Raw genomic sequence first — 19089 nt, 5'->3', positions numbered from 1 at the left:
TTGAAAAAGGGCAGACTATTTGTTTGTGAAATGTAAGTTATATTTTATTTCTGTTTGAGTTTCTATTTGTAATTGTAAATAATTAAACCATTTTTTGTCCAATATGAATTCAATGTTTTTATGAACTACTGTTTATTCACATTGCATTGTCATTTACACATGCATTGAAATGAATTTTTATGCTAGAAGTATTCATGACAATGTCTTCCAAATTGTGTGGTTTGCTTTATATTATTATGCTATCACGGATACTTTGTCATTTATGCACCATGGCAAATGCGTTCCTTGCACAAAACATTCCATTAACCCTCAGTAATGACCATCATTCCTCTGGTCACCATAGTCTTTTGTTTTGCATTTTATATTTTCTCAACTTTCTGAAGTGTCTCATACCAGTGATTGTCAGTCTGTAGATTACTGGTGGTCAATGGCCTTGAAGGTCACCTGCATCCTTTGGTTTACTTTTAATAATCTGTAAAATAATTCAAGTATCATGCCATAATGGTAATCATTAACCAACAGGTCTGTTGTTATGATGGTCATATTCAGTTTAATTTCATTTTAATAGCTTTACTTCCATATACTAATTATTCATTTTTTTAACATTCACAGCAGTATTTTAATTAATAAAAGATATTTCTAATGCTGTATATTAGGTACTGACTTGTACAGAATTTTTTGGATTTTAGATTATTGCAATGATCAGTTACATTGGTACTACTCTTATATACGCCCTCTGGTTGCCAAATGTGACTATATCTGTTCTGCGCTGGGTTTTTGGTGCGATTGCGTGTTCTGGGATGGCTTTGCTGGCAATGTTGGTTTCTATGGCAACCCATTTTATGTGGAAACTTGAATTTGACTGTAGTGGTTTTAGTTGCTCATTGATATTTGTGCAGTGGGTAGTTTGAAATGGTTTATGATGTAATGAAAGATGTGTTAGCAAAATTTTAGTCGCTTGTTTGGTACAACTATTTTTTCGGGTGGCTGGAAATTCTACAAGGATTTAGGAGAAGGTTTTGAACATTTATCTGTGAAAGATAGTATCAATTTTCTTAGTGAGTCTGGCTGTCATATAAATATGATATGATAGAAATTACGTGGCAGCATGTTAAAGCTACGTTGCCTACTTATAATCAGAAATGGGATTTTAAGTTTTAATTGGTGGTTTATATGTTTTTGCATCGTTGTTCTGAAACGGGAGAAGATGCCTTCAACAAATTTGGGGTGAAATTGTTTTGGTGATGTTTGGTAGTTCTGCTGTTTGGAGAAGCATTCATTCATGGTAAGTGCATTAAGTTTAAACAAAATGCTGTGAACATGGTATTCTTTCAAATTTATTCTTAGGTTAATTTATTTAAGCGAGGTGTGCGTGTTTCGTAGATTCCTTTGCTGCCTAGTTTGTGCAATTCGTAGATGTTTTTTTGTTTAAACAGAATGCTATGTACATGGTATTCTTTGAAACTTATTGCTGTTATGTTAATTTATTTAAGCCAGGTGTGCGTACTTCGTGGATTCCTTCGCTGCATAGATTGTGCAATTCTGTGATGTTAAGTTCAAACAGATCGCAGTGTACAGGCATTCTTGTCAAATATTTTTGGTTAGAAACTTTACGTTTTTGCTATCTTAATTTTTTTGTTTTGGATTTTTAGCTTAAATTGTGTGTTCAAAATGTGGTTTTTGGAGACATTTTAGGCTTAAAGTTCGAATTGTAGACACAAACTTTAGATATGATAGAAACTATAGTAATATGTTTCTCACCAAAAATGTTAGGCAAGAAATTTGTCGCCAATTGAAGGCATACACGAGAGTAGTTTGGTTACGTTTTAACCAAAGCTAAGAAATAATATTATTTTCAGTTTTTAATTTTAGATAATCTCATAAATTGAAAGATCAATGTTTATCTGTTAATTATTGTAAGAGATTGAGAAAGTTAGCAAATGTTTTGAGTTTTAATTGTTTACTAATTATTTATAATTTGTGTGAAGTAATTGTACCATAAAAATTATAAAATTAGGAAATATATTTCTCTGCATTTATATTTTTTAATGATTTTAAGTTGCATAATGGTCTAGGTAAAATGTTTTATTTTCAGGACTTCCATTTCCCTTTTACTGTTGTCATATGTCACTTAGTTGTCAAATTTATTTTATCTGGTTTAATGAGATGCTGTTATCAAGTCTATACTGGCAAGCAGAGGGTTATTCTAGATTTGCCAACATATTGCAAGCAGTTAGCACCAACAGGTAGTAAATATAAAATATTGCTATAGATTTATTAAAAGTTACATTTGTAGTTTTGTTTATACAGTCAAAAGTCATTAATCCGGACTCGTCGGGACTTCGGCGATTCCGGATTATAGATCATCAGTTTAAATCTGGTAAGATGGCATGCAGAAATTATAAAATTAAAAATATGAAACCGTAATTTATGAAATAAAGAACAATTATGATCTAAAGGGTATCAAAATTTACAAAAAAAAAAAAAAAAAAAAAAAAGCGCTTAATATTTATTTGTTTACTTTATTAAACATTTCTTTCAATGTAAGTTGTTTAAGTTGCTTCGTTTTTTATGTGATAATACATTCTCTTTAATTCTATAAACAGACATAATTTCTTGTTCAGTTACAAAGTTCTGCTGTTCAAGTCCTACAATTGCTGTGTCGAGAATACCGACTAATTTGTCAATCGAAATTTTTTCGTTTTCAATAACCTCTGTTACTTTCTTCGCTATCGAAAGCGAATTATAATGACGAGGAATTTGATTTAAATCCTATCAAAAATGGAGTACATCGAGATGAAATACTACATTTAGTAAGAAATTATAAGCCAAATAAAATAAAAACATCTGCCCTGAAGATACGGATAGTGCTGACAGATCAACTTCCAATTCATTGCGTGATGCAGCGTTAAAGATAAACAAAGTTTAGATAAACAAACGTTAAAGTTTAGATAAACAAAGGATATGCCTTTATCCATTTTTTGCAGCAATTCCACTTTTTGTTTAATGGACTTTGAAACATACTTTCGCTTTGTAGATCCTTTACATATTAGTAAATATATATCAGAAATTCTATTTGACATAATCGAAAGTTCAAGCTTACTTTTATAATATTGCTCTAACAGTTTGCAAAAAATAATAAGCCAAATCCAATTCGAAGATTAAGGAACAACGCAATCTGCAACATTAACTGAATTAGATAATTTTACCTTAGCTTATACCTTCCGTTATACATTAAACGCACATTCGTAAACGTATTTTGCGCACTCGCATATTCACAGCCGTAAAGGTCTTACACGCATGCATCAAAGCGACGCATGCGCAGAAAGTTTGTAGCTTTGAGGTCTGGATTATAGATCATTCCGCATTATGGGTGTCCGAATTAACGACTTTTGACTGTAGTACATAATTTTACTTCTATTCAAAATGACTGAATTCTTGTCATTTTTAGCTTTAAAAAAATTCATACTTGGTGAATTTTTTTTTATATGTCTTAAAATAGTTTATTATAATGTAAATAAATCATTAATAATTTTTTTAGTATTTCGAGAGTTTATTTCTGTTATGGTTATATCTGCCATTAATTGTTTTGTTACATCTTTGTTATAGCAGCCCCCAACCATATTTGGTGATTTAAATTTGCACCAAGATCTCGGCTATAATTTCATCAAGCTCATAAAGCAGGAATGTAAAAATAAATAACACAATATATAAAAATAACAATTATACTCGTATGTCATTTCCTAAGAATATTTTTAAGAATCCTTATTATTATTTTATATGGCATGCAATTTTTCCAATCAAGTGAAACACTTTCATCCATATTAAGCTGTTTATTACACCATTTCACTGACGTCAGCTCCTCTGCCCAAGAATGCATAAATCTAATAGCAGTGATGAGCGATATTCTGGAACTGCTGAACCAGTTTCCACATGGAGGCCCTTCTTTTTAAAATTTTTAACTTTACACCTCTAAATGTTTTTGTCGTTAACTTAAAGTTTCATGTTGTGGTCTTTTTCGCATATTCATTTGTCACATAAAAGACCTTTTTTGTTGAAAAAATGGGTAAAAGTATATTTATGGGTGCCCCTTGGCGAAAATTGGCAATTTTTGGTGGTACACGGACACCAAGTATGTGCAATTCTTTGATTTGTTATTTTGGCTTTGTGTAGCAATGATTTTTGCACCAAAAAATCGCCGTTGCACAAAGCCAAAATAACAAGTCAAAGACCCCTAGGTGAAAATTGACGATTTTTTGTGGTACATGTACACTGAGTATGTGCAATTCTTTGATTTGTTCAAAAATCACCACTACACAAAGCCAAACACTATTTTCACTTAAAAACACATCGACTTATTTTCACTTAAGAAACATCAGAGAATTGCACAAACTTGATATTATGCACTCATTTGGCTTTGTCCAAGTACACATCAATCTATTTTCATTTAAGAAGTCAAATGGACAGCCGTTTCTACACTAGAGCCAAATAAAAAATATGTAATCTCAATAAACTACATTATAGTTAAAGCAACGAAATAACATAAAGGAAATTCATCTTAGCACTTCACAAAGGAAATGTCCACTTACCTTATGTAGAAATTTCCAAACTTCCTAAAATTATCTGAACTAGAATCTGTATACTGACATTGCCACCTAAATTCACAAAAATAGGATTTGAAATTATTCTCAGACGTTTGACCATATGCATTTCTTGCATACAAACAAGACGCATATAATGGCTACTAGATAAACCTTCATTTACACACCAGTCAAATAATGCTTTTTTCTCTTTCATTCCAAATCATACAGAAATTCAAATTAATTTTACCACATTGAGCCATTTTATCGTGTAAACCACAAAATAACTAACGTATGTCCTAACCAACATCCAACACACAAGCCCTTACAAATCTTTTTCCATCATTCAGATTCACTGCAATCATGTCATAATAGGGCTTCCATAACATTGGTTTCATATACTCAGGTTACCTTAAATGAAACAACAATAATCCAGGGGGCACCCTTAAATATACTTATTCAGATGATGACAGAAATGAAGATCTTTCATTTTTGTAGCACTAATAAAGTAATTTTCAACTGTTAGTATTTCCCTTTAGGGCCATTATTGCAGTGAATGAAAACTGTGCACAAAACTTACAACACAGTACTAAGGAAAATGTGATGAATGCTAAAAGCATAGTGGAAACAAATTTAACCAAAACGTTATGGTGAAAGAAGATTCTAATATCATGAGCGAAGTGTGATTACGGAAGAAGGAAAGAAGGATGTAGGCACTACCATCCAGTTGAAAATAAATACATTCCACTTGTCTTGGGTACTAGATGTTAAAGCACAAAACAGTAGAAGCTTGCAGTCCTGGTAGATTTTTAAATATTCATTTTAATTTGACACATGCAGCTGTAAATAACTTAGCACATTAATCATGCTTATTCCAAAATATTTACATTATAAGGTAAGAGGAGAAGGAGCAGTCCAGCTAGGCTGAGAAACTGAAGCAAAGTGTGATGTGTTCCAGATAAAATCTTAATTCAGAATGCTATATGCTTACATCAGATGCTTGCTATGCTTTATGATTAATTCAGAAATCAAACAACAAAAATCAGCATTATATTTTCAAATATTCACAGGACTAGTTTCGATGGTTTTACCGAACCACCATCGTCAGCTGCAAAAGTGCAAATGAACGAGATAGGATATAATGATCAGATAAGATAAGAAAGCCTGGACAGAATGATGAAACCAGAACTAAAACATAATTTCTTTAACGGCCGAAGGCAAAGATGGATTGGAATTAGGATCGTTAACTAGAACAGAAAGATTTTTTTTTGACTGTGAAATGCCTCTAGAAAATCCAGTTCTCCAATGGAAGATGTTTTTTGAATAATTTTGGCAGCAGAAAAATTAAAAGTGTGATTTTCGGACCAACAATGTTGGGCAACAAAAGACTTCTGTGTTTCCTTTTTTCTAACATATGCCTCATGTTCCTTGACGCGAAAGTTTAAAGCTCTTAGTTTGGCCAATGTAAATTAAACCACACTGGCAAGGAATCCTATAAATACCCCAGGAATTCATATCCGGAATGGGGTCCTTGAGTATGGAACTCGGAATTTTATTGATGGGAGAGTAAACGACCCGAAAGTTAAATTTCTGCAAAATAGGTGCAACTTTATAGCTAATTGATAGAAAGAAGAGAATGTCAACAGAAATTTTATAATCTCCTAAAATAAGAGTGTGCCTTTTAGTGTGTTGAGATGAGAATTTTTTAATTGCTTGATTAATAAGGTTGGGTGAAAAGCCCCTGTCAACAGTTATTGCTTTTAAATAATTTAGTTCTTTATCAAGGGATAGTTTGGAGGAGCAAACTTGAAGAGCACGGAAAACATAGCAATAAAATGAAGCTAACTTTTGTATAGTCGGATGACATGATTTAAAGTGTGGTGGAAGGCAAACCAATGAGGGTTTACGGTAAATTGTAGTACTGAAGTTGAATGTGTTACGTGTGACCGAAATGTCGAGAAACGGAAAAGAATTGCAAGTCACAAGTTCAAAAGTGAACTGAATAGCAGGATCAAAAGAATTCATTGTTGAAAGAACTTTATTTAAATCATCTTTATTACCTTCAAACAGGGTAAATGTATCGTCTACGTAGTAGAACCATACCGGGAAGTTGAAAGTTTCAAACAATTTTGATTCATAATAATGCATGTAGATATCAGCCAGGATCGGACTGAGGGGGCTTCCTATGGCTAATTCCTCAATTTGCTTGTAATATTTATTTTGAAAAACAAAATGTGTTTGTTTCAAACAGAGTTGAGTGAGAGAAATTAGCTCATCAATTTCGATGCAAGAGAAATGAAATTCACGAAGTCTGGTTTCTAGACATCTTAAATCACCCTCCACTGGAATATTGGTGAATAATGATTTTACATCAAAAGATACGATGAGTAAATTTCTAGGAGAAATGTTTTTAACCTTGATTGATGACCCGAAATTGATGAGCTAATTTCTCTCACTCAACATTGTTGGTCTGAAAATCACACTTCTCGACAAATTCCAGTAGTTCTGCTGTCAAAATTATTCAAAATTTTTCTGCTGCCAAAATTATTCAAAAAACATCTTCCATTGGAGAACTGGATTTTCTAGAGGCATTTCACATTAAAAAAAAATTCTTTCTGTTCTAGTTAACGATCTTAATTCTGATCTATCTTTGCCTTCGGCCTTTAAAGAAAAAATGTTTTGTTCTGGTTTCATCAACAGATGGCATCACTAGCTTATTTTCTTTCCAGGCTTTCTTATTGTATCTGATCATTATATCCTATGTCGTTCATTTGTGCTTTTGCAGCTGACGATGGTGGTTCAGTAAAACCATCGAAACTAGTCCTGTGAAAATTGAAAATATAACGCTGATTTTTGTTGTTTGACTTCTGAATTAGTATTTGTTCGGCATGTTATTGTGTCTTAATGCTTTATGATGTTAGTAGCAAATTTGAAGGTTTTTCAAATATCACAAACAAAAAGCAAAATTTGCCAGCTACTGGAATTTGTGGAGAAGGGGTAATAAATGAAAATGATAAAACAGAGTTTTTCATTGCGATGACAGTGCCCAAGTTATCAGTGAACTAATAAATTGTGAAATCTAGTATGTTTGTAAATCCAGAAAATATGGTCACCAATAGTGAAGAAAGTGATTTACAGGTTGTTTAATATGAAAATATTTCGATTGACAATTTAGTGGGAATTCTCGACATTACAATAGCAGGACTTAAACAGTGCAACTTTGTAACTGAACAAGAAATTATGTCTATCTGTGGAATTAAAAAAAAGTATTAGGACAAAAAATGAAGCATTTTAAACAATTTACTGTTGAAATAAAAGTACTTTTCCATTAGCTAGACACAAATGTCACCAATTGTGAACCAAACGAAAGCCAAGTCGCCAAGCAAAGTGAATGACAAAACAGTCAATGGAATAAAAGCCGAAAACGCTCAACTATAAACAAATATTTATTAATAGTTATCAAAACAAGTTTAACTATAAACAAATGTTAATGAATTGTAAAGAAAACAGTTTTACCCATAAAGAATGCTTATAACTATTGGTTTTCCAGAATACGGTGATGTCCTTGAGAATTTGCTTAAATGGATCATTTACTCCATGTCTCCACATAAATTCAGCGATGTATGACTCTAAATGACGGCGAGAAGTTCCCCGATGTTTTTTATTTCTCCATTTGGCACTGCCTCAAAGTCGTTCGATTTTCTGAATTTTGTTGATCCTGACTAGTGTCAGGATCAACAAAATTGTACCTGTGATTAACTTTGAAATTCTGTAGACCAGCTTCTTCCATTTTAGTTGTGTAGTAGCCCTTCCAGGAATCAAAATAGACAATTGACCCTTCTTCAATGTGATTTGTTATCGCATCTAACAATACTGGAAAAGAATGGTTTGGAACTTTAGCCAGAAAGCATTCATCCGTTTCGCAGCAACCGCCACCAAATATCCACTGTTGTGGAAGAATTCGACCAGCATTGTTCTTTTGTTTTGTAAATAAGCTCTTGTCTATCTCAACTATTTTTTCAGGACTACTGATTTTTTTTTTTTTTTTTTTTTTCTGACGTTCTGCTAATACTTCTACACAAACTTCTCTTAAGTAGTTGTTCCAATCTACATCTGTATTATGATTCATATCCAGCTGTTTTTCACACCTTTGACTGATGTCATCTCTTTGCTTCAGTCGTAAATAAATCTCAAAGATGTTAGAAAACCTAATCTAGATGATTCAAACCACGTACCACTGCAAATGCTTTTCTTCATGCGGCATGTTGAAAATTTGCACCGTCAACGTACTCCATCACAAAAAGACAGTTTCATTTCATGATTCTGATCTCATGTTGCATTCTTTTCCAATATGCTTTTCTCTTGAAAAAAAGAGACTGCATCTTCTTCAGTTGTGGGTAAATTCCAAATTTTGATAATTTTTTAAACAAAAGTTAAGATGGAAGAAAAAAAGGAGAACGTGCTTTGTTTTGAATTAATTCAGAGAATAAAGCACATGGCCACAAACGAATTTTCTTTTTACAGTTGTAAGAAATTTGGCGAAATTCTACATTATTTGGCGATTTTTCGCTTGCACCCAGCTAACAGAAAAGTACCAAAATAAATATTTAATGAAGCAAATAAATAGCTTATTTTTTTATTTGATTCCCTGAAGGTCATAAATGCTTTGTTATTTCATAAAACACTATTTAATATTTTTAATTTTAAAATTTCTCAATGTCATTTTAAACTGATGATTTAATATTCAGAAAAATTCCAAAAACCGGAATTGCCAAAGTCCTGACAATTCCAGATCTCGGACTTTATACTGTATATAGTTTATGGTATGCAGATTACATTAACCCTCTAATGCCCACCACAAGAAATTTCCGAGCAAAAAATTATTTGTTAGTTAAAAGAGTGTGTTATTTTAGGTTAAATAAAACAAACATGGCAAAAAGTTTTGAAAAAAAAAATTTTTTTTTTTAATGGTAGCAAATATGCTACCATGGGCAGATTACAATACAAATCAAGTGTTTTTCAAAATTTTCACAAACACATTTTTTTTTAAGATTTTGTTTAGTTTATGTACAGTTATTTACAAATGATAAGCTCTAAAACAGTTTCTGTCCTATTTTTTAAATTTAACTTAAGTAAATATTCCACTAGGGCATATGTGGTATCTTTGCCGTGTGGAATTATTACACTGGCCTGTGATGCACACCACCAGTTCTTTGATCCTAAAAGTAATAAATAATTGAAAACCAAATATTTAATGTTACAATATTTATATTTACAGCTATGATATCTGCATTCTTTACAGATGCTACAGAATAATCAATGGATCCTCTGCCTTCTTTTTTCAATTCCTTCTCGTTCTTTAATTTATATTTCATTAGCCTGTTTTCTCTCAAAGCCCCAACAAATCCTCTATTTTTCTTGGAAAACTTGGACAATTCACATACTAATGGGATTCCAGAGAAAACGTTATTCGCAAAGATAGTACGTTTTGTTGGGTTATTTAGAGTGCTTCATAACTGCATCACAGCACCTGCTCCTAGAGCTAATGCGTAAGCAATTTGATCTCAATAGTAACCTTCAGATTTTCCAGTGTAAACATCAAAATCGTAACAAATGTCTGATTGTCCACACCAGGCCCACATTTTTAAACCCCGTTTGCTATGTGGTTTTTTTTAGGCATATATTGTTTGATATGGATTGTCCCACGAAATGGAATCATTCTTTCATCAATGGACTGCTTGGTCTCACCTGGAACGGATAGCATGTTTTCTCCAAGTCTGGACAACCATGGTCGCACTTTCTAGCATTTCTCACTTCTAACATCATCATCAATTTGTGAATTATCCAAATTATGCAAAAATCTTAAGATTTTTTCTAATCTTTCTAGACATAACTTTTGCAATTGGTTCGTACTTTATTCCCTCTTCTCAATATCCTCTAATATGAGGTATACGGACTAATCCCATTCTAATAATCATTCCTATTGCTCTATTTCATTTGCTGTCACCATAAGAGAAGTTCCTGTTTGTTGAACATCATACAGATTTGTTTGTTCAACTAATAATTTTATCATATCTCTTGATATGACAATCTGAAAATATGCAAGAGCAGATGGAAGAGGTTTTGTAGGATCAGGAAAGTTATCATTTGATGAAAGCATAAGATTAGTTTCTTTTTTCCTTAAGAGGATTTAAAATTTTTGTAGCTCTTGCATAGATGTACACTTTCTTCAATATTTAATGGATTTTGGTCATTTTCTACATCTTCATTATGATCTTGGTCTTCATCATCATCTGAGCTTTCTTCATAGAACAGATCAAACATTTGTGTAGGCATATATTCATCATCAGATGTCATTTTCTACATCTTCATTATGATCTTGGTCTTCATCATCTGAGTTTCCTTCCTTCATGGAAGATATCAGACGTTCGTGTAGGCATATATTCATCATCAGAGTAGTCATCAGATATATCAGATAAATCACTTTTCAAATCATTCATATATGTTCAACTTAAATCTCGAAATGAATTTTCCTAGAGACTTTTTTACAGGAAAAATATATCTACATGAATGCCCATGGTAGCAGATTTGCTACCGTGATTTTAAAAATACATTTTAGCATTAAAAACGATAAGTTTGTAAAAGATATTTTATACTGTGTGATACACTAACTCTTTTACTTTATATAAATAGTAATTATTAACTGTTTTATTAATAAAATGTTTGTAAAATAAACAAACAACTTAAGTCTGAAAAGGTGCTTGCTATGTTTGTTGCATCCATGCTTTTAATTTTTTTTCTTTAAGCTGGTGCTGCTGTCTGTGCCTAAAATTTGCTAATAATACATGAGAAAGGTTCAGTCTATATATTTATGACATAAAAATTACATTGCATGGCATTCCTGGTATAAAAACGTGGTGTTTAATATATGGTAGCAAATATGCTACCATGGCCATTAGAGGGTTAGTAGAATGTGTACTATACATCACAGCTATATATGTAATTTTTTATGTGCTTTGAGTTGTAAAATTTATTACTGATATTTAAATATATTTACTTAGTAGTTTACATGTACAATTTTAAAGTTTGACTTGAAATTCTGTAACTTCTCTTTCTACTCCAGGTGTAGCCAGTGCATTGGACATAGGATTATCTAACTGGAGTTTTGAATTCATCACAGTATCTTTGTAAGTGCCTCTTAGTTATTAACATAAACTACTCTTTAAAAGTAGATTGTGAATGTGGATTATGGTGTATTCTTAAATAAAATATTTTTGCATTTATAGCACCAAAAAAAAGTACTGATTGGATAAAATGCACTTATGATATTAGTTTTGAAATATTTTTTCACTGTCATTGCTTCATTATTACATACATGTGTGCTACTTGAGGCATTTATTATAAGGCAGTAAAAAATAAACCTAAATTTTGGTTTTGACTTTCATGTTTATAAATAGAAATAGTAAGTAAATATTAACTAAAAATTTGTTAATAAGCAATTTTAAGGTCAAAGTTATTTGTAGCTTGGCATTTGCTACCAAATTAATTGTACAGTTCTTAAATTATGTGTTTATTTGCTAAATTGTTTCATGCTGTTACTTAATTGTTCTTGTAAACTTACTATTTTAGATATACCATGACAAAATCTACCTGTATCATATTTATATTAGGATTTTCTCTTTTATTTGGACTTGAAAAAAAGGTAAGCTATAATCTTATAAACAAAACCTATATGTATAATTCAGCTAACAAAAAGCTTAATTTTTGTTTTTTATACAGAAATAAAATGTTCAGTTTTTATTATTCTGTTATGATTCAGTAATATTTTAAAAATTCAATTATTTATTAATTATTTTAAGCTGTGCTTAAAAAAATATCAGCTATTTATATCAGTTAATAGCTGAAATACTGGTACTTATCTTCTGTGGCGGCATTGGGGTGGGAGAAATGGCATTGGCACAATTTAGCCATAAGGGAAAAGTGCAATTTGTTGCTAAATGTTATAAGAATGCACAAAAACAAAAAATTCTGTAGTAAACAGTAATTCATTCAATATAATTAAAAACTTATATCACAATATAAGTTATCAAATACCAGCATATAGAAGGAGTTTAATATAAATTTGTATTTATTATAGTATTTAATAAATTTGTAATTTATTGTATATCAGATTATATACCAGAAAATTTATTTTCTGCAACCTCTTTCTGATAGCATTCAGTCATTGCTGCTGCTAACAATGCTTCAAAAGTATTATCACAACTGGTGCCTGAATACTGCATAATCAAATAATTTCTTTTCCAATACAGTACAAAGTCTGTAATCCGGATGTCCATAATCCGAAATTATCTATAATCTGGACCTCAAAGCTACAAACTTCATGCACATGAGCGTTTAATGTATAACAGATGGTATAAGCTAGGCTAAAATTATCTAAGTCATTTCAGTTAATGTTGCAGATTACGCTGTTCCTTAATCTTCTAATTGGATCCGGCTTATTATTTTTTGCAGACTGTTAGAGCAATTTTATAAAAAGTAAGCTTGAACTTTCGATTATGTCAAAAAGAGTTTCCAATTCTGAAGCTGCCAAAGGATCTACAAAGCGAAACCATGTTTCGATGTCCATCAAACAAAAAGTGGAATTGCTGCAAAAAATGGATAAAGGCATATCCGTCTCAAAATTATGCGAGGAGTCCGACATCGGAAAGTAAACTGTATATGACATAAGCAAAACGGAAAAGGAACTTTTTGTGGATTCCGACACCCCACTTGCAATGAATAACAGAAAAAGGACAAGACTATCATAGAGTCATTCCAGAAAAGTACTTTATTTACATTAAGTTTCAGAGCAGATATTACTCGAGTCATTAATTTCGCAAGCAATGCAGCTGCGCATAACCCTAATCTTGGTATGGTAACTTGCTTTATAGGAGAAACTCTTGATTTACTTGTTACAAGCCTTATTACTACTTACCATATTGGGAGACAGATTTACAATACACTACAGCTCCATAAGCTAACTCGGAGGCATCACGAAATCTGTGTAACTCAATAACAATTGCTTCTGCGACAAAAATGCATCTGTTAATTTCTAATTTACAAATATGTGGCAGTTCAGAGAAAAACCATTGCCATTCTTTGGCTTCTTTTTCAGGTAGAAGATCATCCCAATTGAGCTTGAAAAACCATAGTCTCTGAAGAAATAGTTTAGCTTTAGCTATCACGGGACCCAATAAACCAAGTGGGTCAAAGATTCTCGCTATTGTCGACAAAACTTGCCTTTTAGTAAGTCCATGCTCATTTTCTAGTTCCACTTTAAAATTAAAACAATCTTTATCTGCTTTCCAGGAAACACCAAAGGCTGAAACTTCATTCATGCAGTGAAATGTGTATTCATCATCAACATTAACTGCAAGCTCAGGATTGTTGCTACACCATTTGTGCAGAGTCAAAGTTGCACTTTTTAAAATCTCAATTAATTCATGCTGTAGCTCTTTTGCCGAACTCAATGAACTGGACCCTGTTAGCACTTCATCCATGTAAAAGTCACTCTGTAGAACTGCAGCTGCTAATGGAAAATTTGTGAACTGAGATATAGCAAGCTGACGTAATGTTCTCATGGCTAGAAAAAGTGCACTTACTGTGCCGTAGGTGACCGTGTTCAACTCAGAAATTTTAACCGGACCATTAATTGACTCTTTCCACAAAATTCTCTGTAGCTGCCGTTGAGTAGGATGAATCAATATCATTCGGTACATCTTTCTGATATCCGCTGTAAAAGCATAAATATGTTTTCGGAAACATACCATAATTGAAAACAAGTCCTCTTGAATTACACCATCATTATACTGAATTGAATTCAGCGAATTACCTTTTGACGTTGCAGTCGAAGCATTGAACACTACTCTCAAAGGTGTCAAACTTTTCTCAGGGCGATAAATCCTAAGGTGTGGAATATAATATGTTCCCTTTTGCTCATCTTCATCCTTCACTTCAGTCATGTGACCTAGTTCACTATATTCATGTAGAAAATCTGAGTACAATAAAAAGTAATTTTCATCTTTACTTAAAAGAGTCCACAACGAGTTCAACCTTTTAAGCACGATGTGTTTCGAACTCCCTAAACACATTGGATCTTTCCTAAACGGCATTTTAACTATGTATTTCCCATTCTCTTCACGGGTATAGTTGTTTTTAAATTGCTCTTCACAGAATTCCGATTCTTTATTTCTCGTTTTTGTAGCCTCAATGTTTTCGAGTTCCCAAAATTGCTTTAGTGTTGTATCTAAATTTGTCTCTTCTTTTGTCATGCCAGAATGAACCCCACTCTCTTTTTCTGTTACATAACTGCCAGACACAAAAAATCCAAACACACTGTTTTGCAGAATGATGTTAGAATTATCAAATCGAATCTGACCTGGTTGTAACAACTCTAAATATACCTCTGTGCCAAGCAAACAGTCAATATGTTCGGGAATATTAAGCTTGTCATTTGCTAACTTTGTATGTCCAAAATTCTCAAGAGAAATGTTTACTCTCTGTGAGGGTATAAAGTCTGTCGTTATTTTCGGAACTACCAAGAAATCTATATTTTTAACACAACTCTTATTTTCGTTATGAATATTTGCATTAACTCTTGTTTTTATTTTAAGAGATGAATCATTTAAACCGCAAACTACTATATCTACTTTTTCCTTTTTTAATTGCATGATATCTATGATTCATTTACCTAATAGACAGGATTCACTTCCCTCATCTAAAAGGCATCATAATTTATATTCATTTCCGTTTGCGTCTGTCAAAATACAAATTGCGGTACTTAGTAACACTTTATTTTTCTTTTTATTCGAATGATAACTCAAGAATGTTAAGCTTTGCACAAACTCTTGGGCTTCTGCATTAGGAAACTTACGATCTTCACACACTGAGGTTGTTAATGGCCTTGAATCTTGAGCAATATTTGCTGACTCACTTTTAATTGCCAGTTCGTTTTTTTCTACACGCGTTACAATTTTTTGAATTTGATCCATTTGAATTTCGGTTTGGAAAATGCAATGTTTTATGATGCCTCTTTTTGCAGAAACAAGACATTTTTGAAGAGCAGTTTAATACAGAGTGTTTATTAGACATGCAGTTAAAGCACATATTATTTTTAACTACTTACACCCTATCGTTCACTGATAATTTTAGATAATTTGGACATTTAGATAAATGGTGATATTCAGTTTTACATAACACACAATTAGAGGACATATCTGAAAGAAATACTTTCAAAACATTTTTCAAAGAACTCTTATAACTATTAGAACTGACAGCAAGTGATTTTCCTTTAGATGTGAAAAATAAATCCACCTTTTTACTGAGCTCACTGGGTTTAAACCACTTGTCTCCTTGTCTCTCACTAATATGAGTTGCTGTTTCTTTATCAAGAGTTTGATAAATTTTATCAGATATTATAAGTTGATTTAATGACTCAAAATCCTTTACATCTCACAATTTTAAATAATAGTTCCAACCTGTAGTTAAACTCGAAGCAAACTGAACATGAGTTTCATTTTTTAGTCTCGATGCTTTTTTAAATTGCTCCAAACATAAATATGGTGTTGGTTGAAATTCTCATAATACTATTTCTTTTACTTTTGTGTAATTAATTAAATCTTTCTCCTCTATATAAGTGATTATATTAGATGCCTTATCACCTAACAAATTCAACAAAATTTCCGTTTTGTATTTTTCCGGTATTTCCTTAGAAACAAATGCTCTCTCCAAAGAGGAAAAGAAAAAGCCCAACCTTCTGGTACTGTAGGTATTTTCATAGCTAAAGTACAAACGCGTTTTTTAAGTGTCCAATGATTCATTATTACTTTTGTTTTTAGAAAAATCTGATTTTATTTCTGCACGTATTTTAACCAACTCTAATTCTGCTTTAGAACGCTCTAACTTAATTTTCTCAAGCTCTAATTGTTTGGATTCCTCAGATTTTCTCCTCTCAATAATCATGTTTTTCAATTTCATTTACAGAATCGGGATCAGATTTATACGGATCACTGTTTTTGATGGCTGTGTTTAATTCTAAAACTGTCATTTTATCTGTTAGCTCAACTCCTATTTCAAAGGCTATAAGCCTTAAATCCTCTTTAATTGCACCTTTAAACATTTTAAATTCTGACACAACTCAAATTTCTAAGAAATACAACAAAGTTCACAACAGTACTTTTAGTTATTAGCTCAAATTAAATCTCAAATAATTCAAACAGTAAATTCAGTAAATTATCACCTACTTGACTGCTGAATATTCTTCTCTCAAATCTTGAAGTAGCCACACCCTTCAAATCCACATACACTTTGAAGACGATTCTCATTTATAATTATTTCTGGCTTAACTCTTTCGCATCGAAATCACCCGTAGCGCCCGTTCATTCAGGCAACGGCAAGCTGCCCCAACGCCTCGTTTATTTTCTACCTAGTTCTTTCCCCTCCATGTTAGTGTATGGCTCATTGGTTTCGCGAGTTGTTAAAAGACATGTCAATCATTCTTTTGAAGCAAATAAAGGAGAAATACGGAAAGCTATTGACGTTTGCAGGTGCAATCCGGCCTTAAGGTGAAACTGCACACAATGGATGAATGGATGAAACCACAGAAGGGGGAAAGGAAAACTATTCCAAGACAAATTTGTAAACATGGGCGTTTTCGATGTTTGTTGAAAACAGATTTGGTCGCCTCTCGATGCGAAAGAGTTAAGGACCAATATGTTGGCCGGTTCACTTTCTTAAAGGTAACATTGTTATAGACTCATTCTCTAAAATGGACTGTAAATAAAACTGGCACTCAATGTAAAGAAACTCATGTATTAAACCTACTCCATCTCGTACTCTTGTTGACTGACTCGCCAGTAAAAATTTTTTCTCACCGGGGGGGGGGGGGGGCGCTGCGCTCACAGTGGCAAAGTGAATTTTGGAAAACAGGAAATGACTGCAAAGTATGTATATTAACAGGTTCTATTTCTTCACTAGCCATATGTTATTTAATATATGGAGGTATTTTACTAAGATGTAAATATAGATATAATTAATTAAGGTATTGTATCTTTCAAAAGGGTATTAAATATTCCATGAAGATGAATAATTTCCCCCTTAAATCTGAAAATCCTTATGATTATGAACAATATAAATTGATTTTGTTTATTGATGAAAATCATAAGGATCTGGATGTATAATAAAGAAAAGGACAGTGCTATGAGGAGTTTAAATTGAACACTTTAAGTTGGCAAAAAGTGATAATAATTTTTTTTATATACAAATTGTGATGCTAAACCTAACTTTAGGGGAAAAAAAAATTAAAAAAGTCCTAATACCATAATTTTTGGTACTGTTTTGAATTATTACTTAAGTTGTGTTAAAATTAGCATTTAATAATGTTTTTCTCTTTACATGAAAATGTATAAAAAATTGCTTACTTTGAAAAATAATTTTTCAGAAACACTATTCAAATTGTTCCAGAGTGTTAATCAACAAAATGCTTTAATAAACTTTTAAAATTAATTAAAAAATACAAGAAAGACTATTTACAAGAAAAGGTAACAAAATCCATCACGGAAAGTGGAAGGCAGGCAGAAAACGAGCTTAGTCTCCAACATCAGAATCACTAGAAATATCGCTGCCTAACTCTTTAGAAAATGAATCATCACTCTCAGTCTTGTCACTAACTGGCTCATTTGCCATGTGAGTATATCCTTCCTCTGACAAATAATGCTTGCTTGCCATAATAAACTGAATTCAAGGTTTTCCAAAATAAAAAGAGAAGTATGTGAAATATAAGTAATAATAGCAATGCAATTTGTAATGAAACCCTACATAGTGGCTAAATAAAGGATTTGAAGATCTATTAGAAACATGAATGTTTATATCACGTGGCGAGTTAAAGAGCCGAGCTATGTTTCTTTGCATTACGCTTTCCTTCCTCCTCCACAACAGCTGACACAAACATTATGCACATTGTGATCAAACTGAAGGTCCGAATTCTAAAACTATATTCATTTCAAAAGTAATGAACACAGGTTGCCATCTAGTGGTCCTTAAAAAATGTTTCAGCCTAAAATGCACTCCATATGTTCTCTCTCCAGTGATGCACAGGTGGGATATCCAGTTGCGAGAAATGTAGTAGCGAATGTATATATGGGACGTCTGCCTGGAAAAAGTTAAGTGCAGTCTGTATGTGATTGTCAAAATAACAAAAGGTGGAATGGGGGTAAATTCTTTTGTGGAATGATTACTGCTGTTAGAACTCAGGAAATCCTAATAATGTGAACATAAAGGTTATATGGAAGCCATTAATACTTAAATTATACAGAACTGTTATCTGTGTAATATATTAATGCCATTAAGAACTTGTGCAGTAGCATCAGACAATGTAGAAATCTATTACATGTTGAAAGTTATCCATAAGCAAGCATCATTAGATATTGTTTGCTGCAACTGCTGTTTTTGTATTATACTTATTATTGACATT

The 19089-nt window shown here is 32.2% G+C and overlaps 1 protein-coding gene across 3 annotated transcripts in view; it reads left to right on the top strand.

Moving 5' to 3' along the window:
- The window catches only part of LOC118203333 (solute carrier family 35 member H1), a 57447-nt gene that overhangs the window by 8123 nt on the left and 30235 nt on the right, over window positions 1-19089 (top strand). For all 3 annotated transcript variants that reach the window (XM_085815566.1, XM_085815567.1, XM_085815568.1), the window contains 3 exons: window positions 2096-2246; window positions 11704-11767; window positions 12210-12282. In XM_085815566.1, coding sequence (XP_085671692.1) covers window positions 2096-2246; window positions 11704-11767; window positions 12210-12282 — 288 coding nt within the window. The remainder of the gene's footprint in view (window positions 1-2095; window positions 2247-11703; window positions 11768-12209; window positions 12283-19089) is intronic.

The sequence above is a fragment of the Stegodyphus dumicola genome, chromosome 4 (assembly GCF_044657685.1).
Source record: "Stegodyphus dumicola isolate Sdum_Otavi_A_Nest chromosome 4, ASM4465768v1".
NCBI lineage: Eukaryota > Metazoa > Arthropoda > Arachnida > Araneae > Eresidae > Stegodyphus > Stegodyphus dumicola.
Note: the sequence above shows the minus strand (reverse complement) of the source record. Positions and strands in the feature narration are given on the sequence as shown.